This window comes from Peromyscus maniculatus, chromosome 1, assembly GCF_049852395.1.
Source record: "Peromyscus maniculatus bairdii isolate BWxNUB_F1_BW_parent chromosome 1, HU_Pman_BW_mat_3.1, whole genome shotgun sequence".
Taxonomy (NCBI): Eukaryota; Metazoa; Chordata; class Mammalia; order Rodentia; family Cricetidae; genus Peromyscus; species Peromyscus maniculatus.
The window spans coordinates 85,291,969-85,317,221 of NC_134852.1; the positions used below are offsets into that span (position 1 = coordinate 85,291,969).

Here is a 25,253-nt window from a genome sequence, read left to right on the forward strand (position 1 = left end):
TTTATAGATTTGGGAATATATACATACATATATACACACACACAGATATATATGTATACATACATACATATATACAAAATATGTAGACACACACACATATGTAGCAACAATGCCATGAGTTTGAAATGGCGGCAGATACATGAGGGAGGCTGGAGGGAGAAAAGGGAAGGGGAAAATGATGTAATTATATGTTAATTGAATTTAAAAAAGAGCTGCCTAAGGAGCCAGCTGAGCCAGTAAAGCGCTTGTCACGCAAGCTTGAGGGCATAAGTCTCCTCTCAGGAACCCACATTTAAAAAAGCCAGGCACAGTGGCATGCGCCTGTCATTCGGGTGCCGGGGAGGTGAAGACGCACGGATCCCTGGGGCTCAGTGGCTGGCCAGTCTAGCCTATGCAGCAGGTTCCAGGCTAGTGAGAGACTGTCTCAAAAACTAATGTGGACAGCTCGTGAGGAACAATGCCAGAGGTTGACCTCTGCCCTCTGCAAGCACATGCCTACATATGCGCACGCACCCACGGATGACAGACAGGCAGATGGGCCAACCGACAGACACACGGAATGCCTAAGCCACCTAAAGCCATCATTTTTAAGACATGGCAGTGATTGCAGTCATGCAGAGAAAGAGTCAGCTGATCTAATTGTATCTCCTGCAGCATGCCCCCCTTGAGAAGCCGAGCCAGGAAGGCTTGTCTTCCATCCACAGAATGCTCACATGGCTTGCAAATGTGTGACCCTTCCCAGATATGCACATGACAACATTGAGTCTTGAGCCTGCCGAGCTTAAAAGGTGTACACTCTGAGGCAAGTCCCAGGAGGTTGCATGTCTGCATACCTGGACACTAGGGAGAATCTAGAAGCTGTGGCCGACACCTGAGAAAACCTGATTCTGTCGGGGCCTGGGTCAGATGATTAATGTACATCTAGGTTTGGGATGTTCTGAGACAGCCAAGGGGCGGCCAGAACCCGGTGGCATGGCACAGTCCATTCACTATTTACTACACATTAGTGACTGGAGTCTCCAGTTACTGTGCAGGAGAAGCCACCTTGGCTGAGCACTTCTTACTTCTTAGGAGGAAACAAAAGTGTTTTATTTACTCCACTTCACTAAAGATTATACAACTTGACACGCTAATATACTTTGGAAATTGCTAATATCCCTTGCAATTACTTACCCCAAAGTATTTAAAAGCATAGAGAGCCCCCAGAAAGCTCATAAATAAATACCTCTGTGAGGGAATTAATTTCTAACTAATTATGAGAAATTACAATCAATTATTAAATATCATTCCAAATCACTCACAGAATCTTTTATTGTGAATAATTTCGGCAACTAATTGAGTGGAGGGAAATTCCTTTTCCCTCTGGGTGGAGGCATATTGTTCCTTCTACAGTAGCTGGTGTCTGCAGCTTCTTCTTCACAAATGCTGTCTTCTTCTTCACAAATAGGTAGGTGTGTGTGTGTGTGTGTGTGTGTGTGTGTGTGTGTGCACCCATGTGTGTGAGTGTGCCTGTGTGTGTGCACATGCATGTGTGGTCTCTCTATTCCCCACCTTTTTTTCAGAGTTCCTACAGAAGAGAGCCAGAAGGAGCTGAAGTGGGTGGGTACTGGCAGTAGGATTTTATCCTCAGGTGCTATACTGGGGAACATGGAATATGGTGGCCACCCAAAATATACGGTCAACTCTGAATGCCCGGACCCTGTGAATGTGATTTTACTCAGAAACGGTATCTTGGCAGATGTAATTAAGGATCTTGAGATGAGATCATCTTGGATTCCTTGTGGACTCTAAGTCCAGTGACAGTGTCCTGTGAGAGATGGAGCATGGGGTTGCAATGATTCAGATGAGGGGCCAGAACAGATAGATGTCAGGGTGATACAGCCACAGGGACACCTGGGGCCCCCAGAAGCCAGCAGAAGCAGTAAGGGGGGTTCTCCTGGAGCTGCTGGGATGGCACTCAGAACTCGGGCTTCTAGCACCATCTGTGGAGAATAACTGCTTGGCCTGAGGTTGGTGGAGTGTGCTGCTGTCTAGCAGTCTTGTCAGCTCCACATTGCCCAAGAGGAAAGGGCATGGCTGTCGGGACAGTGCAACAAGGATGGGTCTCGCTTAGGTGGCCCCAAAAGAGGTGCTGGGTCCGGGGGCAGTTCCTCCGGTGGCCTCTCAGTCGCTGGGCTCCCGGATGTCAGTGCTTTTTAGTCCTACACCCCTTTTCTCTCCCCATGAAGCATCCAGAACTACGGGGTAGAGTCACTCACTGGAGGGAGCAACTCCCTGCTTTGCGCTACATTGTATGTGGCTCTTCACCTTTCCTTCACCAGACTGATGATGGCCTGGGGAAATCATCAAGCCTTTTTTTCACATGGTCCTGGCTGCCTCATTCCCACTCCCCATTCCCTATCTTCCATTCAATGCTCTTTCAGTTCTGGTCACAAATACCATATTCCGACCGTGTGCATGTAGGATGTGGCATGGCACCCCTGATAAACTCCTACTTATCCTTCAAAACACATTTTTATAAGCCAGCCTTTTCCTGGTAACCCTCTTGGACCCCTTAGGAGATGAATGACTCCCTTCAGTATGATCTCCTTAGCTTCACCTATTTGCAAGACATAGTAACGTCTGGGGTGAACATCCTACTGTGTTGCCCTGTCTTTGTTTATTTTTGTGTCTTTCTGCCTAACGTGTCTATTTATGCCAGTAGCCTGGGCCACAGCTCGATGCCTGGAAATGAGCATCTGATCTATCCGTTATGACTGCGTCTGAGTCCCGAAGTCCCAAGTGAGGAAGTTATCATTTCTCTCCATGTCTACCACCCAAGGATGCCTGCTGTCTGAGGGTGCCAAGGCCAGAATAAAAACTTCTCTGGCTTAGACAGATGACTCTTTTGGTGGTTGTCCAGATGTGGGGTCAGTTCTGTGTCTCTCAGCTATGGTTCTGCATTTTCATGTGGGTGGTGGTAGGGAGACAGACAGCCTTTCATTCTACAAGGGCCATGGGAGGCGGCAGACAAGGTGAAGGACTGTCACAGATTGGGGACAGAGGTACCAAGTAACGGCAAACAAGAAGCAACTCTTTATGCCGGAGAAAGATGCCTGTGGCCTGCACTGCCCAGAAGCAGAGCTCCAGGCTTGAAGTGAGGACTGTAGAGGGCTTGGTCACACATGCCACCTCCCTTTGTCCAAATGGCTGCATATCCATATGGTTCAGGTGGCTGGGTTTGCCCCAGGATTTGATTTTTAATTGATCATTTACTAGATGAAACCTGTTTCCTCAGGAGGGAAATATTTATTTCTCTCCTGACTTCTTTAGACAATAGAGAACAGCAGGCTGGTGGCTCATGGTAAAGAAAGCCCGGCCTGCCTCTCTCTCTTGTCCTCTAGGTGATGGCCGATACCTGATCCTCAGAGAGAGCGTCTGGTTGTGTCTCCATTTGGATGAAGCTGGCTGGATGCTGTGCTTAATGCTTTCATTACTTCTATCAACAACAGCTGGCAGTGAAGAACCATTTATTACAACTTCAGCTCTGGAAGGGGGGAGAAAACACGAAGGTAGACATGATCTGTGAGTCTGCCCATGACAAGTCTAATAGTTTTGTTTTTGCACGGGCTCGATGTAAACTTCACAAGAGCAAAATTGCAGTTATTACCCGAGAAGGGAAGTCTATTTATCTTCTAGAATGCACGAACTCCCTCCCTCAGGAATAGCCTGCAGACACTGGTTCTTAGAAGCAGGAAGTGGGGCCTACAACCGCTCTGCCCCCTCCCATCGCTGAGCTTTCAGGGGAACCCGCAGTCTCTGCCAGGACAGTACAGTTTCCCTTCTCAGCTACAGAGAAGAAAGTCCACAAGGGAAAAGTGCAAATTATTACACGATGGCCTGCAAACTTGAAGAGACAGCTAAACCTCACGCAGGACAACGTCCTGGTAGCCTGTGGCGTCCTCCTCCTCCTCTCATTCCTATTTCTTTCTTCTTTTTAAAACCTTTTCAAATTATGTGTGTGTGTGGTGTGTGTGTGTGGTGTGTGTGTGGTATGTGGTGTGTGTGTGTGAGATGTGTGTGTGTGGTGTGTGTATGTGTGTGTTGTGTTGTGTGTGTGTGTTGTGGTGTGTGTGTAGTGTGTGTGTGTGGTGTGTGTGTGTGTGTGATGTGTGTGTGTGTATGTGTGTGGTGTGTGTGTGTGTATGGTGTATGTGTGTGGTGTGTGTGTAGTGTGTGTATGTGTGTGTGTGGTGTGTGTGTAGTGTGTGTATGTGTGTAGTGTGTGTATGTGTGTGTGTGGTGTGTGTGTGTGTGTGGTATGTGTGTGTGGTATGTGGTGTGTGTGTATGTGTGTGTGTGTAGTGTGTGTATGTGTGTGTGTGGTGTGTGGTGTATGTGATGTGTGTGTGGTGTGTGTGTGTATGTGTGTGTGGTGTGTGTGGTATGTGGTGTATGTGTATATGTGTGTGTGTGTGGTATGTGATGTGTGTGTGGTGTGTGTGTATGTGTGTGTGGTGTGTGGTGTGTGTGTGGTGTATGTGATGTGTGTGTGGTGTGTGTATGTGTGTGTGGTGTGTGGTGTGTGTGGTATGTGGTGTGTGTGTGTGATGTGTGTGTGTGGTGTGTATGTATGTGTGTGTGGTGTATGGTGTGTGGTGTGTGTGTATGTGTGTGTGGTGTGTGGTGTGTGTGTGTGGTGTATGTGATGTGTGTGTGGTGTGTGTATGTGTGTGTGGTGTGTGGTGTGTGTGGTATGTGGTGTGTGTGTGTGATGTGTGTGTGTGGTGTGTATGTATGTGTGTGTGGTGTATGGTGTGTGGTGTGTGTGGTATGTGGTGTGTATGTGATGTGTGTGTGATGTGTGTATGTGTGTATGTGTGTGTGGTGTATGTGTGTGTGGTGTGTGTGTATGTGTGTGTGTATGTGTGTATGTGTGTGTGTGGTGTGTGGTGTATGTGTGTGTGTGTGGTGTGTGTATGTGTGTGTGTATGTGTGTGTATGTGTGTGTGTGGTGTGTGTATGTGTGTGTGTATGTGTGTGTGTGGTGTGTGTGTATGTGTGTGTGGTGTGTGTGTGTGTGTGTGTGTGGTGTGTGTGTGTGTGTGTGTGTGTGTGTGTGTGTGTGTGTAGGTCAGAGGACAACTTTCAGGAGTCCATTCTCTTTTTCCACCGTGTGGGTTCTGGGGATTGAATCGAGATCGTCAGCCTTTGTGGATCGTCTCTTTGATCACTGTATCATGTCACTGGACCCTCCATCCCCTGCCCTTTTTTTTTGCTCATAGAAAAAATACCTACTATGATTGAGTTATTAGTGTTGTATTTGCCTGTCTTACCAGACTTCAACTGTGGGATTTTGCTCACTCATGTCTCCATTTCATAACGGTTTAACATAGCAGGTGTCCAATAAATAACCACTTGTTGAATTTGACGTTGAAATTGGTCCTGAGAAGCCTGGCATGGAGGAAGGAGCTGGCTGGTTTTGTATTCCTGAGGCAGATCACTATGCTAGATATAAAACATCTTCCTGTCCCACTCAGGGACAGCAGGCACGGAGGACTTTTGAACTCATATACTTGAAATCTATGCTAGTAGGTTTCTAAGAAACCAGGCTGCACCGAGAGCTTTGAAGGCAGTCTAGAGGCCAGCCTGCCTCCTGCCAACGCACACAGATACATGTGGGTCACGTCCCAAGTTCCTTTTGTCTAGCCGGCAGCACATTCTCCCGGTTAGAATGATAAGTGGGTTTGTAATGCTGAATTCTAGAGCTTTTAAGGGTTCAAGCCAAACACCTCTGTCTTCTACATTTATCTTGGAACAGCCAAGTTCAGCAAGATGAAATCCTGTTAGCGAAGCCTGAACTCAATACTCTGTTTTGCTTTATGCAGCAGAGAAGAAATTCTTCTTAGGGGTCTACCCTGTATGGCACACTCACCCCGTCTGCTCACCTCCACCCCTCCGCATTCCTTACTCCTCTGGCTCTCAGCACTTGTCTTGTACCTTTGCAGAGGATAGACCATGTAGCTATGCAGAGGCTAGACCACGAAAGGGTTCAGAGTGGGCTAATGTACTTGATCTAGCACGCAGGCTTAAGGGAACTTATGAAAGAAAATAAAAAGCCCAAACTTTGAAATTTTTATGGTTTCATAGAAGGAAGAGGAAGCAGAATGTATTATGGAGGTATTTCACAGACTGGGCATCTGTGGGAAAATTATCTTACCTCTCCAATCTAGGTATTTACAGAAAGAAGGGATCTGCTAGGAACACGCCAGGCTCTGAAGACCTAGAGTTCTTAAAGGCTAGCTGTGGTTCCTGCCCCTCCCAGGGTTCAAGCTGGTATAGCTGCATCCCCTCTGGTACTGTTCTCTCTCTCTCTCTCTCTCTCTCTCTCTCTCTTCTCTCACTGTGAGTGTGTGTGTGTGTGTGTGTGTGTGTGTGTGTGTGTGTGTGTAGGCCAAAGGAGGATGCCAGATGTCTTCCTCAATTATTCTCCATCTTATTTTATTATTATTATTATTATTATTATTATTATTTTAGTTTTTCAAGACAGGGTTTCTCTGTAGCTTTGAAGCCTGTCCTAGAACTTGTTTTGTAGACCAGGCTGACCTTGAACTCACAAAAAAATCTGCCTGCCTCTGCCCCCGATTACTGAGATTAAAGGCATATGCCACCACCGCCTGGCCTGTCTTATTTTTGAGACAGTGTCTCTCGCAGAACCTGGAGTTCCCTTGTTCATCTGGACTGTCTAGCCAGCTGCTCCAGACACCCACCTGCCTCTGCTTCCCAAGTGCTAGGGTTCCAGGTGCACAGCTCTGTAACTGGCTTGAATTTTATTGCTCTTTAATGTGGGTTCTTCTGATTGAACACATCTCCTGATGCCTGTGCAGCAAACATTCTCCCCACCGAGTTATCGTCCCAGCCCTGGCACTTACTGCCTACTTATGCGTGGCTAGAGGCAAGAATAGTAAACTCAGGACTGTGAGTACAGCTGTCACATCCTAAGACCTCCAACATTCACTAACTGACATTAGTAGGGGTGAGTGACAGAAATATTTTACTGTTTGGGATGGAGTATGGTCTTCCGAAAAGCATCATGGCTGGCATCTCATAGTTTTAGATGCATTTGGTCCCTGGTGATGTTCCCCAGAAACTGGGCATTTTTGCATGGCATCAGGCACACTGAGGAAGGAAAGCATCTGCAGAGCTATGGACTCATGGAGGCTTGCAGTGACGGCCTGCTCAGGAGTCTCTAGGCGGGGCTCTAGGCTCCTCTTGGGCACAAGGTGTTAAAAGAAGTGAAGAATCCAGGCCCTGACAATGGTAACATGTCATTCCGCTCCTAGTTCCTAGCTATCAGGGAGATCTTGCATAGACATCCTTCGTGCTGGGCTTCAACCCTGGCTCTGTGACTATCTGGCTAGGGCCATGGGAAGGTCCCTTTAGGCTTCTGGCCTTTGCCTTCATGTCTGTACAATAAAGGGGACAGCTTAGCTATCCTCAGGGACAGCCTCTATTTACATGTTTCATATGTTCTGTGCTATGCAAGCTCAGCTGGACTACTGAGGGAGATTAGTTCTCTTCTGTGAATGTGCCCTTCAAGTGCCAGGACTCTTCTCTCATCTCCCAAACACTGCCGGTACATTTTTGGATTAAGTTGCTTCATCTTTCAACTCTTGAACTTTGCCCTCAGTCACCAATCTCTGATGCTATCAATATGTCCAGTGACAGCAGCAAGCATCCACTGAACATCTTGATCATCTCAGAAGCTAGAGCCTTGTATTCAGTAGTTCAAAGTTGCTGCTTTATCAATGTAATCGAATGGGTTACTAAGACCCAGACGGTGAATGTACTTGCCCGAAGCCCTACCTAGAAAACTCAGGGTTGAACCCAGAACTGTCTGGTTTCTAAGACTCTGCTCAGTTCTCAGACTTAATCTGACTGTGCCTCCTCAAGTTACCATGGAGACCTGGGCCTTGGGGGCAGGATCACCTTTCTTCAAAAGGGGTCATCTTTCCACAGTAGGACAGAGAGAAGTCTAGGACATGTGACTTTCTTATTTCTGCCGTATTTGCATTTTAGTCAAAAGATACCCTTCATTTGGGCCGGGCGTTGGTGGCGCACGCCTTTAATCCCAGCACTTGGGAGGCAGAGGCAGGCGGATCTCTGTGAGTTCGAGGCCAGCCTGGGCTACCAAGTGAGTTCCAGGAAAGGCGCAAAGCTACATAGAGAAACCCTGTCTCGAAAAACCAAAAAAAAAAAAAAAAAAAAAAAAAAAAAAAAAAAAAAAAAAGATACCCTTCATTTGAAGTGCTGTATGGTTGAGGCCATTAGAGCTGTAGAAGCAATGATGTCAAGGATAGAGGGAACAGTTTCTCAAGCCAGTTATGCAAGGTCAAGGTTGGGCATACTTTACAGGTTGGGTATGCTCAAAACCTAAAAAATGTGGAGAGTAAACAATAAAACTGAATGTTGTGGCATCTGGATGTTGTGGACTTCTCACTCCCAGCAGTATCAAAATGGGACATTGAGGAAGTAAAACAAGAACCGTACTTTGAACAATAGCCTTTGTTCCTGTCAAGGGGCTTGCTTTTTGCCTCCCTGCTCCTTAAGCTTGGGCTTTGAGACAGGGGTCAGAGCTGTGGTGCACTCATCATTTTTGTGGAGAATGGAGAATTAGAAGCAAGAGGTGTCTGCAGCGAGTCTGGCTTTGTTGTCTTGCAGAAGCATCTGCTCAGTTCCCTGTACCAATCTCTGCACTAGCCAAGGACTGTCCCAATGGCTTCCAGTCACACAATGTAAGAGTGCTCTTTCAGAATTTAGAGTACACATCCACTAATTGGAGTTAACATTACTTAGTTGACTTCCTATGTATTTTCAGATGTCTCAGCAAAGTTCTTGAATGCTTTCTCCTCATCTCCACCTCCCAGACAAGCCATCAACTACAACGGAATTGGATTAAAGCCCTAGCTTGCTCCAGGGGCTCCACTACTCAGCAAAAATGCAGGTTACAGGAAAGTTGGTGTTAGCTCAAGCCCTACAAAGTGGGCGGGCTCTTTTCCAGAAGGTAACTTTTACCTACCTGTGTTTCCCATCTCTACAGCCTCTCTAGCCCCACGGACCGTTTCATGTCATCTCCCACTGACAGCTCCCCCTCAAAAGTGATTAAGGAAATGCAAAACCAAAGTGAAATGAAACAGATCTATTTGCTAAGTAAGAAGAGCACCACCCAGGAAAGAGGAGAGGCAGATTAATAGGTGCCTTACAGCAAAAACAAATGAACACAAAATCTAATTTACAAACCTATTAGATTTGCTATGTAAGCTGTTCACAGCTGATCTGATTGTACCTCTGCCTCCAGAATTCCTGCAAGACAAAGGAAATGCATTATTTATCAGCACAGCTCTTCCCTGCAAAGCCCTCTTCAATCACCAGGAGACCTCAGAGCTCACCTGGGGGACCACAGAAAGATGACAACATCTGATTCTGGACTTTCAATAATGGGCCATGTCTTGGTCTTAGGCACAGCCCAGGAATTTTACGGGGATTTGGGTCTCTCAGATCCTCCCATCTCCCAACTGAATACTTCAAATTGAGACACCCATTTGAGATTGGTAATAGACTGCTTTGGAAACGTCTCCCTTGGCTAATCCACACAATGATGTGATTCAGTACAACATGGCATTTGCACCAGCATAACTCAGGTCAGTCGCTCTCATCTCTTGCTTTGATTCATGGGTAGTGAGAGGTTGTTCCTCACATTCACTCTGAATTGAAGACACCAGAAATTCAACAGAGGCAAGAAGATACACCCAGTAGTGCCCCTAACCAAATGTGGCAACAACTTACTTTCTAGTGGCAAGATGCGTACTATTAATAGTGTTAGTGTGTAGGGTGGAGGGGACAGGAGGCATGTGGGCAACGAATGAGATCCTTTGTTCTGGAGAACAGGCTCTTGCAAAGCTCAAGACTTCAGTCCCTTTCCTATTCAGCTGTCAGATTCGGTTGTTTGGCCACACAGCATCATCCTATTTTGCTATTGTATTGACTGGGTAAAGCATGAATGTGTGCCTTTGGCTCCCCACTTTGTACCTGTGCTGTAGAAAAGTCATATGTAAGACTTAACTATTTTTTCATTAACCCCGCCCCCCCCCCCCCCCGATTTATAGGCTATGTGATTAAGAAGGTATTTTGAATTTTACTTATATTTTAAAGTTCTGCTGAGCCCTTCAGAGAAAGAGTTAGTATACAGCAAAGAAACAATTAATATCCCTAGGGAAGTCATGCATTTGGGGAAACTGTGCTATTAAAGGAGAATTCTTCGGGAAGCAGCTATGGCAAAGCAGCACACTGGATTTATACAGCTATCACTGTATGTGCATCTGCACATATATACACACATGCATATGTATGTATGTATTTTTCTGATCTGTTGAAATGCAGTTTCAACGTTACTTACTGACAGTCAATAGTCTCCTACTTCACAGCCAGATAATTGGAGGTGGTAAGAGGGCCTTTAGGATTTCCCCACCATCAAGTTTTGCCCCTCCAAGCCTAATTCTTTATGACACAGAGTAACATCATACTTACTCTCATTTAATGTCTAGTATTTAATTAATTAATTTGGTTTCATAGTCTTTCCATTTTACTGGGAAGGCAGAACTCCTGACCTTCTGATTGGGATTCTGGTGACATTTCACAGGTCCCGGTTCTGAACCACAGTCCAGTTGACCCCAGGGGCTTCATTTGGTGTGGTGTCCATTCCCACCCCTCACTCAGACCCTAGCCATCAAAGCAGCTCTCCTCTTGGGAGGGAAGAGCTGTTGAGCCAGCTAGTAAGTCAAACATGGTATTAAAAAGTGCAGTAATAGTTCAAGACTAACAAAAGGTTAATGAAACAAAAGAGATTGTCTAGAAATACTGCATGTAAAAGAATTGATACATGATTTTTAAAAGCATTATCAAAGGGAAATTAAGTAAATGGTTTGGAATAGTTGGCTAACAATCTTGGAAGAAATAATTTGAGCACATTACTGTGGATAGCAAAATGAACTTCAAGTGAGTTTAACTGGTTGTTCTAATTTGCATGGTGTTGCTGTGATAAAACATTGAACCAAACCAACTAAGGTGGGAAAAGGGATTTATTTCTTCTCACAGCTCCCAGGTAAGTTGAGGAAAGTTGAGGCAGGAACTGAAGCAGAGGCCATGGAGGAACTCTGCCTACTGGCTTGCTTTCTGTAGCTTACTCAGCCTGCTTTCTTATAGAACCCAGGACCACCTACCTGTCCAAGGGGTAGCACTATGCACAATGAACTGGGTTCTCCTGTCAATCATTAATCAAGAGGTGTACCACAACCTTACCCACAGGTCAGTCTGATGGAGGGTCTTCTCAATGATGTCCCCTCTTTCCTGGTGACTCTAGTTTGTATTAAGTTGGTAAAAAACACTAACCAGCATGCTAATGTTCCCCAAACCAGTAATTCTTAAATCTCTATAACCAACTTCCTTTATCATCTATGAATACTATCATTAATTTAAACTTTAAAATAGACTCATCTTCAAAAATGTACCTTTGTCCTAAGCAAGACCATCCAAGAAGCAGAGATATGATGTCTGAGCCACATACTTATTTACAAAAACCACAAAATCATCACAAGGAAAGAATTTATCAGAGGAATCCCTCAAATCATCCCACATCACCATGGGGAATAGTGGGGATACTTGCATCTCCCTCTGGGAAAGACCAGATAAAAGAGGAAAATGCTTAGAAGAAAATGCTAGCATGAAGTTGGGAGAGTGTGTGGCAGGTGGGGTCCACCAGGAGTCAGAGCAGGGAGCAGAATATATTGTATCCATATATAAAAGCACCAGATTATAAATAAAAATTTAAAGAAATACAAGAAATGGGTTTGAAAAATGGCAGTATATTTATGAAGTGTTTGACGAGGGCCCGGGCGTGTATGTGAAGGGTAAGAAGAGATAATAGAGTCTGGAGAATGCTCCGCCCTCATCAGAATCTAAAATGCTGCTTATTCAAAAGGCAAACCCAGATCACAGGGGCTTCCATGAAACTTACAGGGGCTCCAGGTGAGGAGAATGCTGCATCTAATTTAACTTTGAAAAATCATTCATTCAACAAAAATTTTTGAGTAACATTGTAGCTAGGTTGCTGTCAAAGCTGAACACACAATTCCTGTCCTCATGAAGAACAGTTTCAGAGACAACACAAGGATTCTTCTTCTTTTTCCCCCCTTTCTTCTTAAGTTCCCAGTTTACCACTGACTTCATATATATACATATGTGTGTGTGTGTGTGTGTACACATAAAAACAGAAATGATTCTTTGTGTTCATGGGTCCTACAGCTGTGGGTTCAAACAATTTAGGATAAAAAGATACCTTAAAATTTTTATGTTAGTTGGGTGATAGTGGCACACATCTTTAATCCCAGCACTTGAGAGGCAGAGACAAGTGGATCTGAGTTCAAGACCAGCCTGGTCTACATGGTGAATTCTAGGACAGCCAGGGCTGTTACACAGAGAAACCCTGTCTCAAAAAACCGAAAAATTGATTTTTGTGTCTACTGAAGCTGAACAGACATTTTTCTTGTTGGTACCCAAACAGTACACCAAAGCACTTATATTGTATTAGAAATTAGCAGTAATGAGTCCGAAGTATACAAAAGGATGTACATAGGTCATAGGCAAATACTGCACCACTTTACATAAAGGATTCGAGCACTTGTGGAATTTGGTATCTGTGGGAATGTCCTATAGTTACTTACCCACAATTACTGAAGACTGAGTGTATCCATCATGTCCATTGTGATGCCTTAAAATATGTATATATTATGAAATGACTATGATAATTAATATACCTATTACCTTATATAGTTGTCTTTTTGTTGTAAGAACATAGAAGATTAACCTAATAGCAATTTTCAAGTATACATTATTGTTGTTGTTATTATAATTATTTGAGCAAAGTCTTGCCATGTTACCCAGGTGGGCTTGGATTTGTGATCCTTCTGCATCAGCCTCCCGCATAGCTGGGACCATAGGTGTGAGACATTGTGCTTGACTAAATACGGTATTAGCTGTAGCTACTGTGCTATAAAATAGAACTTTAAAACTGCCTAACTGATCTTTGTGCCCTTAGACCAGCATCTCCTTCCTCTGTCCCCAGCCCCCGACTGAAAGGTTTAAGGGGATCAATACTTTACCAACACCAGCTCCAAGCCTTTCTCCTTTTCTGCCTCAGGCCAGGTCCCAGAGAACATGGAATCCTTCAGACTTTACCATCAAATACGTACACTTTCCCTTTTTCAATCCTTCCTTTAACTCAGGGCTCTCTATTGTTGACACGCTTGACATTCAGTCAGGACATCTCTTTGTCAGTGAGGCTAGAAGGGGGCCGCTATCTCTATGTTATAGTATCCTGGACTTTGGGTCTTGCTGTCTGTGGGTATCATCCCTCCTAGTGTTAACTAAACCTACAGATAATCAAGGCTTGCATGGGCATGTGCCCTTCAAGCATGTCAACCAATCATGACATAGCCCACATGCCACCACCTCATTGATGGAGCTCCCATGAGAGGTCATTATCCCTTTGCACAATAGCCCTAAGACCAGATGTGAGAATACCAGGACCATATTCTATACTCCACAGCCTACAGAAATTATTCAAACTAGCCTGCTCACCATCCTTACCCACCGCCTTCTTACAGAAGCCACACTAAAGGCTCTTGCCAATCTATTTCTCTCACTCTGCTCCTGACCTGCCCTAGTCTTTTTTGTGTGCTCATCACGGTATGACATGTGTGCCCTCTCTCTGGGGGACTATTGACATGACAAGCTAAATAGGGTGAGGCCCTGTCCTGTTCAGGTCTGTAGCTCATGCAATGCCTTGCCCCGGAGCTTAGTGAACTAAGTTAGACTTCAGCTCTGCACACCTGATCCTACACCTTCATTACACCCATTCAAGATACTGTGTTGCCATAATCTCTAGGGCAGGGCATCACTCACAGGGAGTAGGAAGGTATTCGGCTTTAGAAAGAAGCACACAGACCAATGAGGGGGTTTGTTTTTGTTTGCTTTATGATTATATTTTGCCTCAAACATTATTAAAATAAACTAATGCTTGCTTAGTGAAGGGAGAGAACATGATGATCGGGTGAAAAATTTGCTAAAAATCAATCACAAAGTGAATTAGAAAACCACAGACGCTTAGACTACCAAAATCATTATCATCTTCATCATCAACAACAACACCCTCTGGAAAGCACTTTGCATACCATAAAGCCTCATAACCGAGCCTGAATATCAGCAATAGCAAGTGTCCGTTTGATCTTTCTACAATATTCTCAGCTAGAATGTTGACAAAGTTTGGCCACTTGAAAGTTTTACAGTTTAGAAAGTGTGTTCTCCCCGAGCAGAGTACACAGTAACTAAGACAAGAAAGAGGTGGCCTGTTAACCAAACACAGCAAAACCACATGCAGTTGGATCCATTCTGGGGAAAACAACTAGTAAACTAGTAAACACACAAAAAGGAATTTCTGCTCAGCTTCTGCATTAGAACCCAATTATTTTAAAATATTTATTTATTTTTGAGACAGGGTTTCACACAGTCTAGGCTAGCCTTGAACTCACTATGTAGCCCAGGTTATCTTGAATTCTTCATCCTCTCGATTCTGCCTCTAGAATGCTGGGATTATAGGTGTGCCCCATACAGCCATTTCTGTAGTGCTAGTGATGGATCCCAGGGCTTCATGCAAGTTAGCAAATACTCTGTCCACTGAGCGGCAACCCCAGCCTGCAATTTATTAAATTTCATGTTAACTGTTTTTTTTTTCAATAGACAAACCACAAACGTATATGTTAGTGAGGTACAATGTGCTATTCTGATATGTGAACATCAGGCTCCGTTGTTTATCCTCAAGGTCATGCCCAGTGTCTATCTGTGTTAGAATTTCCCACATTTGCAGTTTCTCACCAGAGAGCTGGGCTTGGAAAATGAACTTTCAGGCGCTGACAGCTTTAATTAAGAGTCTGGACCTAACTTAAACAGTTGATTAATCTTGAGAGTAGAAGATTAAACTGAAGAGCGATTCATGAATTTGTAGCTGCTTCACATTGTTGGGAGGATACTGAATGCCTTTTTCTAATTCATACATAAAACCTACTGAGCTCCTACCTGCTGACTCCTAGGGGTACACTAAGATGTGGTCCTATGAGCATATGATAAAGAAAGAGATGAGGGAGGGGACAATTTGGAATTAGTCACATGAGCAGACCTGGGGTTCCTACTGAGGGTCAAGCAAGGGTTTTGATTTAAAGATGCCCTTTCCTCTGTATACCTAAAACTTACCATACTGAAAAATTTCAGCAACAGTATAAGGACATTAAAGCCCTAATGATGGTATCACCCATCACGATCCTCACAACATCTCCCAAAGAGAAACTACATTCAATAAGCAATCCTCCTCACCATTCTCATAACTTTGATTCCATGGTCCGTCTTTAACACCTTTATGGATCTGCCCATTCTAGATATTTCAGATGGATAGAACCACACAACACATGGCTTCCTTGACTTGATGTCATGTTTTCAAGGTTTGTCCACCTACCAGCGTGCCAGGGAGATCTGATATTTGATGATTGAGTTCTGAGAGGCAGAACATCACAAAGATGCTCTTTGTAGGGGACAGCCCCACCCTCCATGTTGGTGTCCAGAGTTAAACACCCGTGGTTTGAACAGGAGCAGAGGTCCCACCTGATGACCTGCATGTGATGTCTCAGGGGCACCACTGCCCAGAATTTTTTTTAATTAGTTGCCAAAAATTAGCTGCCTGACTCTGTCTTCTGAAAGGCTGAATATCCTTGCTCAGATGAGCAAGGGACCCCAGACTGATTCAGTACAGGTCCTAAACATAAAGTTAGCAACCATAATTCCATTGCTTACTCTGAGTGGGAGGTGGTTCATGTGTACTTGCCTGGAGTTTTTGTAGTTTGGTTTGGGATGGTGTCTTAGTTAGGGTTTCTATTGCTGTGAAGAAACACCATGACAATGACCACTCTTATAAAAGGAGAACATTTAATGGAAGTGGTGGCTTATAGTTTCAGAGGTTTAGTTCATTGTCATAATGGCAGGAAGCATGCAGGCATGCAGGCAGACATGGTGCTGGAGGAGCTGCACAGGCAACAGGAAGTATACTGTCTCACTGGGCACGGTTTGAGCATATATGAGACCTAAAACCTGCCTCCACAGTGACACACTTCCTTAATGAGACCACATCTACTCCAACAAGGCTACAACTCATAATAGTGCCACTCCCTTTGGCGGGCATTTTCTTTCAAACCGCTACCGATGGTCACATCAAGAAGAGTGCTTCTGCCCAGCGGTGGTGGTGCACGCCTTTAATCCCAGCACTCGGGAGGCAGAGCCAGGTGGATCTTTGTGAGTCCGAGGCCAGCCTGGGCTACCAAGTGAGTTGCAGGAAAGGTGCAAAGCTACACAGAGAAACCCTGTCTCGAAAAATCAAGAAGAAGAAGAAGAAGAAGAAGAAGAAGAAGAAGAAGAAGAAGAAGAAGAAGAAGAAGAAGAAGAAGAAGAAGAAGAAGAAGAAGAAAAAGAGTGCTTCCATCCATGAGGAGAGACTTTGCTCTAAGTATCCCATCCCAGTAATCCTAGCCCAAGGCATCTTCAGTGATCACCACTGGAGAATCCTTTATGAAGGACTTGTATCTGTTTGCAAGCTAGACTACAGTGATGTAACTGCTGGGATCATCAGGAGACAAGAAATTCAAGGTCATCTGTCCCAAACTCCAAGATGTGGAAGCTCTTTGCCCTTTACTACCTTAAAAGTGGGACTGGGGAGATAGATCAGTGGGTAAAGCTCTTGGACACACAGCTATAAGGATCTGAGTTCAGATCCCCAGAACACACATAGAGCCAGATGCAGTACTGCACATCTGTAATCCCAGGGTTCCTGCTGAGAGATAGGAGGTAGAGACTGGAGGATGCCCAGAGCTTGCAAGCCAACTAGCCCAGCATAGAGAACAGTGAACAAGGCACTCTGTTTCAAACAAGGTGGAAGGCAAGGACCAACACCTGAGATGGTCCTTTGACCTTCACAGGTGAGCTGCAGTATAGGAGTGGCTTGACCCACACTGTAGTTGGCTTTTCCAATCATATTCCAAGTCACCTCCAAGGTTTTATATCCTCTAGGGTATGAGCCAGTTAAGTTTTCCTTTAAAGAGCCAGACAGTAAGTATTTTAGACTTTATGAGCCAAGAGGAAAAATTAAAGATATGCATACCCTTCAGAAATAAGAGAGAAAAATTTTCCACAAATGTTTTATTGATGACATTAGAAAATATAATAATCCAGTAGAATTTTTTTTTACTCAAAAGATTCATCAGTCTGCTAATGAGAAGAATTTAATGGGGGGCGGGCAGGATGGCTAGGTTTTGCTTAATTAAAAGTTACTGTTCCTGCCATTATTATGGGTATGTATGAATATTATGAATGTATGCCACATTCTCCTACACTCTTTCCCTGATCCTCTGAGGTCCTTTATTTTTCCTCTGTGAACTCATGTGCCACCTAAATCTTTCTCTGGAACTTAGGCTCTGCCCTTACAGTATTGGGGAACTTTTCCTATGGGGAAGCAGGCTAAGAGAGCAAGCTCTGAGATAAAATTCCAAGTGTTGGATTTCTCCATGAGCTAGTCCGTAGCTGTTTGATCTTAGATCACCACTTGGCCTATCTAGAAGCTTCTATGTGCTTCCATGTCTGTAGTTTGAGTAATAGTATCTGGTTGGTGTGGTTGTTGAAAAGGTTACTTGATCTAAGGCAAAGATGCCAAAAAAACACAGAGCACACTGCAAACCACTGAACACGAATGTCATTCTTTTGACTGCTTTCCATTCTTAACCTAAGGACCATGTGGTGGTTGGAATAAGAATGGCCCCCATAGCCTTGTCTATTTGAATACTTAGTCATCAGGGGGTGGCACTACTTGGGAAGGATTAGGAAATGTGGCCTTGTTGGAGTAGGTGTGACTTTGTTAGAAGAAGTGTGACAGTGAGGATGGGCTTTGAAGTTTCAAAAGCCTAAGCCAGGCCCAGTGGCTTTCTCTCTTCCTACTGCCTGAAGATCCAGACGTAGAACTCTCAGCTGAGTCTCCAGCGCCAAGTCTGCCTATGTGCTGCCACAATGCTAACAGACTAAACCTCTGAAACTGTGAGCAAGCCCCAATGAAATGCTTTCTTGTATAAGAGTTGCCTTGTTCATGGTGTCTCATCACAGCAACAGAACAGTGACTGAGACAGAAATTGGTACCAGGGAGCTGGCCAGATTTGAACTGCTTACTATAGAATGTTGGTGACTCCTATTTTAGGATGCAAGATGCTCCTTATAGTCTAGGAGACATCGTTGCTACATTTCTCCTTGAGGACTTCCTTATGCTTATAAGTGGCATTCACAGGTCTAACATGGGTCCTGAACTCCAGCAAGGCCAGCTCATCACCAGCGTGGAGCCATCACGATCACGCTAGAGTTGGCTGGTGGTCACTTCAGGGTGTGGAGCGACAGCACGGGACATTCCTCCTAACAGTTTGAATTTCACAGGAAGCGACACAATTTGTTCTTGGTGTTGCCCTGCGGGTGGGCAGTTTCTCTCCTTATGGGTTCTCAGGCCAGGCCTAACAGCTGTACAATGTTCTCCGCAGGATTTGAGCCTCCTTTTCTATACAGCAGGCCTTATTCTTGTAGTGGAGTGCTTAAACCCCGTAGATACGGAGGCTCCACAGGACACAGAAAAGTTGGAGATGTACGTAGGTGTCAACCTTGATGGTGCTGAGTCGGTAACAGTTGAGGTCTCCAGCACTGGGCTTCTGAGGGTGCAGCTGAAGCCAAAGGTTACCTCAGCTCGGGAGGATGGCTGTCTTCTGTGCCCTTGAGCTCTCCTCCGTTTCTCAGCGCTTCCCTTGGCATCCTGTCTTCTATTTTAAATACTGGCTTGATCTGATTTATACATTTGCTTTGATTTCCGCCAACTTTTTTCTCGTCAGTTTCCCTTGCTGTACAAAAAGGTACCATCTCACTCTTGGCTCTCCCCTCTGCCTAAGTTAAGAAAACATCCCTGAGAACCTAGAGCTTTGATTACGTTCCAGCCTATTTGCCTAGACTTTGTATAAAAGTACTTATAGGCATCTGCACATCAAAATGCAAGTAAACAAGCCTCTTGGATGCCAGCATGTCACACCAGGCTCATTCCGGCTCCTTCCTCTTCCTTACCTCTAGCCAGGGGGAGACAGTGCGATTTATCACTCCAGCCAGAATGCTCTCAGAGTGAACAAAAGCAAGGACCTGAGAAGATGCATGAACTGGGGTTACCAATTCATGTCGGACTGATCAATTCATGTGATCAGCTGCCTCCTGCTCCTGCACCTCCAAATCATTAAAAGATACATACATTATACACAACTAACTAAAATAATGCTGCATCCTAAAGTCCTTCCAGTTCACAGACCCAGATAACAAGGCATTTAAAACCCCAAAGTGCATGCATCTATGCTAAATAAATGAGCTGGATCTGGTGAAAAGTGAGTAGAAACGGCTTATAAAAAATTTTATTTTTACTTACTTGTATGTGTGCTAGCATGCCAGAAGAGGGCATTGGATCCCCCAAGAGCTGGGGTAACAGGCTCTGAGTCACCTACTGTGGGTGCTGGGAACCAAACTCTGGTCCTCTGGTCCTTTATATAAATGCTCTTAACTAGTGGACCCTCTCTCTAGCCCCAATGGCTTTTAAATGTCAGGTATTGTTGAGGTTTGACTATGAAGTCTCTTCCATGGGTTCATGTGTCCTATCATGTGGTCCCAAAAGTGGTGACACTGTTATGCAAGGTGTGAAACCTTTGGGAGGGTGTGGGTCACTGGGAGGAAGGCCTCGAAGTTTTACACTCTGCTTACTGTTTGGCTACAGGGAAGGCAATGTGGCCAGCTGCCTCCTGCTCCTGCTCCCAAGCATCCCCCACCACGAAGGGTTGTAGCCCTCAAACTGTGAGCTAAAACAAACCCTATCTTCCTCAAGTTTCTTCTGTTGTATATTTAGTCACAGCGACAAGAGCAACCAACACAGTGTTCATGGCTACAAAGCCTTTTCTGAGTTCATACATTCCCATGCTCTACAGGTCAGGGCCTTCCACCCTGCCTTGCTGTTCCAGCCTCTTTGCAGCAAGGTGCTGTCTACACTCAGTTCCCAGTGTCCCCACCATAGACTATGGCCAAACATGGGTCTGGAGTCCTGCTCATGCCGGTATTTCCATAGGAAGCATACTTCCCGCATATCCAGTGTGTTCTGGGAGGGGCCAGGGAATGAAGAGATGAATCAAAACAGTTGCAGGTGTCCTTCTCCTCCAGAGAAGGCTCAGCTTCCTGGAGCAGGGCTTGGGGAGGAAGGATGGAGAACTCAGACATATTCCCATGTTCTTCCACCTGCATCCACCAGGCATGCTCCGGGTCTAGAGCTTTGTGTTAGCTGTGCCTTCCCCCTGCGGTGTTTGCTCCAGGGAGATCCCCGTGGAACACTTCCCCCTTTTCAAATCTTTGTGCAAATGTCATCTGTGTAGCCAGGCCTTTCCTGACCATCATTTAAAATAGCATCTACTTTGCCCTGTATTCTCACTGTGGTTCTCCTCACTCTCCATTACTTTAATCTTTTAATCACCACACTCACTTATTAAAGGTACCGTCTTTCACTACAGTGTTAGCTCCATGATGGAGGCATGCTTGCCGTAATATTGTCACCCTCAGTGGTGTTGGGTACATTGCCTCCAGGGTTCAATTAATATTTGTTAATAGAAGGACTCAACCTCTCCCCTTTCTCGTGTTACAGCAGAGGAACCAGCTGTCTCCCTAGCCAAAGCCAGTGCCTCTATCTGTGTTCTGGATCAAATCCCTTCTGCCTTGAGGCTCTCTATCCACCGTGTCTTTCCTCTCCCATGAACTCAACAATTCCCATGAGCTGCATAATTTGATCTCTATCATAGAGCTGTTGTAAGTCAGGCTCAGTTCCACAAATCTTCCCTTACTTCACTGTTGCCTCCCTACAGCCCTCAAGGGAGGAACGAACATCCAACAGAAGAGGAAGTGGAGGTACAGAGAACGTGAAAATGTGATCAGAGCCACACAGTAAGTGATGACCTCGGGATATGAACTCAAAAAACTGCTAGAAGAGCCCAGCCCTGAATTACCACCCATACTTCAGGCTCACTCACAGCTACCCACTATCATTTATATATATATATATATATATATATATATATATATATATATATATATATATATATATATATATATATATTCACTTAACCTTGCCTTAATTCCATGTGCCCCTCAGCTAATTATATATTTCTTTCCATCACTTTGCAAATATTCTCAGTCTCTTCTATATTAGCCATCTCTTCCTCTCCACCTGTTCTCTCTTTGTCCCACTCTACTCTGCCTTATTTCTATTAGAGAATTCTAGTAGGACCCCCTTGCAACAGCATTTCTCAGTCATTATCTGCCTTAGTGTGCATTTTATTGCAGTGATAAACACCATAATCAAAGCCAACTTGGGGAGGAAAGCAGTTACTTGGCTCTTAGTTACTAGTCCACCATGAAGGAAGTTAGGGCAGGAACTCAAGGCAGGAACCTGGAGGCAGGAACTGAAGCAGAGGCCATGGAGGAGTGCTGCTTACTGGCTTGTTACCCGTGGCTTGCTGTGCATGCTCTCATATACAACCCAAGACCACCTACCCAGGGGTGGCACCACCCATAGAGGGCGGGGCTCTTGCACACCAATCATTAATCAAGAAAATGCCCCATAGAAGCTGATGGAGACAGCTCAGTTGAGCTTCCTCTTCCCAGGTGACTCTAGCTTGTGTCAAGTTGATAAAAACTGACCAGCATGCCATCTTACTCAGCCTCCAGCAGTACTTGCCAGTAGGAGCTACTTCTCTCTTCCAGGATAGAATATTGCGGGTTTCCTGGATGTAGTCCTAACCCTCTGTCTGGTTCGCTGGGTAGCCCTGAGCAGACCTTCTCTCCCTTAGAAGACACATGAAAAATGTCATCCATAGGCATCCTGGAGGAAGCTTGCTATCAGGAAGAGATTATTGCAAGTAAAGGGATGCTTTCGAGTCCACGGAGCGACTTCATCAGTCCTTCTGGTGCAGAGATGTGGTATTTTAGATTATTTCCTTTCAATGCCTTAAGGTTCTACCCCCAATGGTGTAAAATCCCTCCTTGATACTTCTGGGTGCCCAGGCAGATGGTGTCCAAATTCTTAAAATTTCAGTTTTTGTTTATATTCACACCCAAGCAGATTTTGCTTAGAATTACCTATCATTTTTTTCCTACAAAACTTAGATCTTCAGCATTTCCAAATACAAAAACATTGTCAAAAGAGTGGATAGGTATGCATATTCTTCCCTCCAGAATAAGTGGTCTCCTTCCCACTACCAAAGTTCACTCCTCAAGAGCCATGTCTTCATTATCCCGGGTGACAGTTCTTGTCCCACTTAGCCATGTAGACAAAATGCTGCCTAGAGGGATATGAAGATTCCAAGAGCCATTAAAAATAGTCATGGTTTCATGTGTGGAGTCTTACTGTATGCCAGGCACAGTACTGGAAATATGGCACATTCACTTTCTTATTTCTCACTGTTTTAAGAGTTAGGCTATCCAAAAGCCTCCGGGATTTGCCCAGAATCACCAAGTGTCAGGATGTCACTCATGTGAGGCCAGATTTCATGTATCTGTGAGAAGGTGTCTTGTACCTCTCCTTTATTGGCTGCAGGCAAGAATTGAGTGTGCAGTCACAGGTGTGCCACCGAATTCAGAGGAAGCCAAGGTTATTCCACAAACAGTACTGGGATAGCTGAGCAGACAGGTCAGGAAAATATTCAAGTCAGACTTCCTACTTGCATCACTCTGAGCAGATAAAGTGTGGTCCAGTCATGGGAGGCTGTGCTTGGAAACGGTTTGCTATGAAAACATACTCGTCTATGACCCAGGCGCTTTGCATCCATTATTGACAGTCCTTCCACTTCAGACTCTGCCTTAACCTTGGCTGTCATTCCCCTCTCTTTTATTGTGGAAGAAACGTGCTACTGCAGAACCCTAGCCAGAGAGTTGGCAGCCCTGAAAACTCATTTCATTCATGTCGTAGGGTGTGGATAAACCCATGCTCTTTAGAGAGGAGCAGAGTGCCCGTCCGACGTGCCACACTTTGCTCTTGAACCTGCCTGGCGGCGACTTGAAAAGCCTCCGTGTTCAACCAGGCTTTCTTCTTTTTCTTTTGTTCCTTTCTTGATGGCCTTGCATTCAGACGAAGGAGCGTTCCCTATTAACGTCAGCTGCTGCCTTTTCATGACAGAATTTCTAGAGGACACACGGGAAGGGAAGACTTTGAAGGTGCTTTTCTTCTGGGTGTTTGATGTGTTTCCTTCTGACCCTACCTGGTCCTAGGACAATGGCCGTTCCGGCTCCCTCAGCAGCAATGCTGGTCACCTCTCAGGAAGCCTCACTTTAGATGGAAGGAAGTACGGTGGGAGCACTGGATAGGGGCCTGGAACTCTAGCTCCCCAAGGGTTCTGCTCTTACAGCCCTGAATCTTTCTTGGTCTTGATATCCTCTTTGTAAGTCCGGTCTTGTAGGGTTCAAATAGAAGCCCATGTGAACGTTTGTTGCAACGTTATTGAAGGTGATGGCCACCATCCTTCAGAACAGAATAAACCAGCTATTGCTTGCTGAGCCTAAGAAGTTTCTTAGGACAATTGTGTTTCCATTGTGCAACCCATTAGGGTACCATCGGAAGCCATGAAGGAAGGAAAAGACAGAGTTAGTTGTAGCACGACCATGCTTTCTAAAGTTCCATGGCCTCCTCAGATGTGGAGCTGGCGTCTATCCCAAAGGAGGGCTGCTGGAGATTATTTTTGTGCATTTTCTTTTCTTCACATAGGAGACACATCTTAATGTCACAAGCCCATAGTTCATGGGACTGTGCAGGACAGAGCCCTTGTGTAGAGAGGCCTGCTCCCTCTTTGAGCAGGTACAGACAAGTGTTGGGCACAAGCCAAGTGTAATGGCTGGTGCTGTCAACTCAGTGAATCTAGAATAACCTGGGTGAAGGGCCTTTGGTTGTGGCTGTGTGGGGCTATCTTGAAGTGAGAAGACCTGCTGACGGTGAGCGGTATCATTCCCTGACTGCGATTCTGGACTGTATAAATGGAGAAAGGGGACTGAGCTGAAGTTTGCATCCATCCGTCTCCTTTGACTACCAGGGTAATGTGATCCACTGTCTGAAACTCCCGTGGCCTTGACTTCCCACTCATGGTAGACAGCACCTTCAATGTGAGCCAAAACAAACTCCTCCCCGAAGTTACTTTTGTAAGAGAATTTAACCACAGCAATGGAGAAAAAGAAATGAAGATGTCAAGTCTTTGTTGTCTGCACTGCCCATGAACCAAGTGAGAGTCTGAAGCATCCCAGGGACCAGCTTCATCTTGTGGCAACACTTCCTCTGGCTTTCCCAGGAAACTTCTCTCCCCTCATTTGTTTCCAGTCCTGCCTTGATATTAGGGTTGCTCAGCCTTAGCAGGACCCATGTACTAACCTCCAACTCTCCTTTGTCTACCTCTAAGCAACTTCACTTTTACTGCCTGATCGTAGGTAGGTGTGACAGTTACCGGAAGCCTCGTTGGGGGTAGTACTTCTAGGTCAAGGCTGGAACAGCTACCCACTACACACGGCTGCTTCCTATGCCTTACATCTAACCTATCCATGCCTTACATCTAATAGACCTCTCCCACAGGGAAGGTCAATCCTGCCTAGTTCATTCAAAAGCAGGGCAGTGTCTACAAAACTCCCCCATCTCTCCCCATAGTGCATCCCCTTCCAAGTTCCATCACCTTTGGACCTTAGCTCACCCCTAAATGACAGGAGCTGCTAGTGCCCCCATCATTGTGACATACACCGCTCCCAGGTGTACAGCCTGCCATGTCCTTCCCAGGGGGGCATGATTTCTACACCGCAGAGCTCAGCAGCCTCTCTGCCTCCTGTAAACTCCTCAGGATTCCTTCATGGGTACCACTAGCTTTCAACATCAGATTTCTTACTACAAGATCCTTTCTGAGCTGCCCCTCTACCCTGGTCTTCTACTTTCCATGCCTTCTAACTCTGCCAGGCAATGCAAGAGTGTCCTGGAATGTGTGAGTTGGATCACA

The 25,253-nt window shown here is 45.1% G+C and overlaps 1 protein-coding gene and 1 non-coding gene across 2 annotated transcripts in view; both read right to left on the reverse strand.

Moving 5' to 3' along the window:
- St8sia2 (ST8 alpha-N-acetyl-neuraminide alpha-2,8-sialyltransferase 2) overlaps positions 1-25,253 on the reverse strand; it is a 74,810-nt gene that overhangs the window by 29,052 nt on the left and 20,505 nt on the right. Inside the window, exons 2-3 of the mRNA XM_006990951.4 lie at positions 9,280-9,342; positions 3,398-3,526 (exon numbers count right to left, since the gene is read on the reverse strand). Of these exons, the coding sequence (XP_006991013.1) occupies positions 3,398-3,526; positions 9,280-9,342 (192 nt within the window). The remainder of the gene's footprint in view (positions 1-3,397; positions 3,527-9,279; positions 9,343-25,253) is intronic.
- Positions 23,118-23,249, reverse strand: LOC121827027 (small nucleolar RNA U109). The gene has a single exon (XR_006069173.1). It is a non-coding gene; the product is annotated as a small nucleolar RNA U109 (small nucleolar RNA).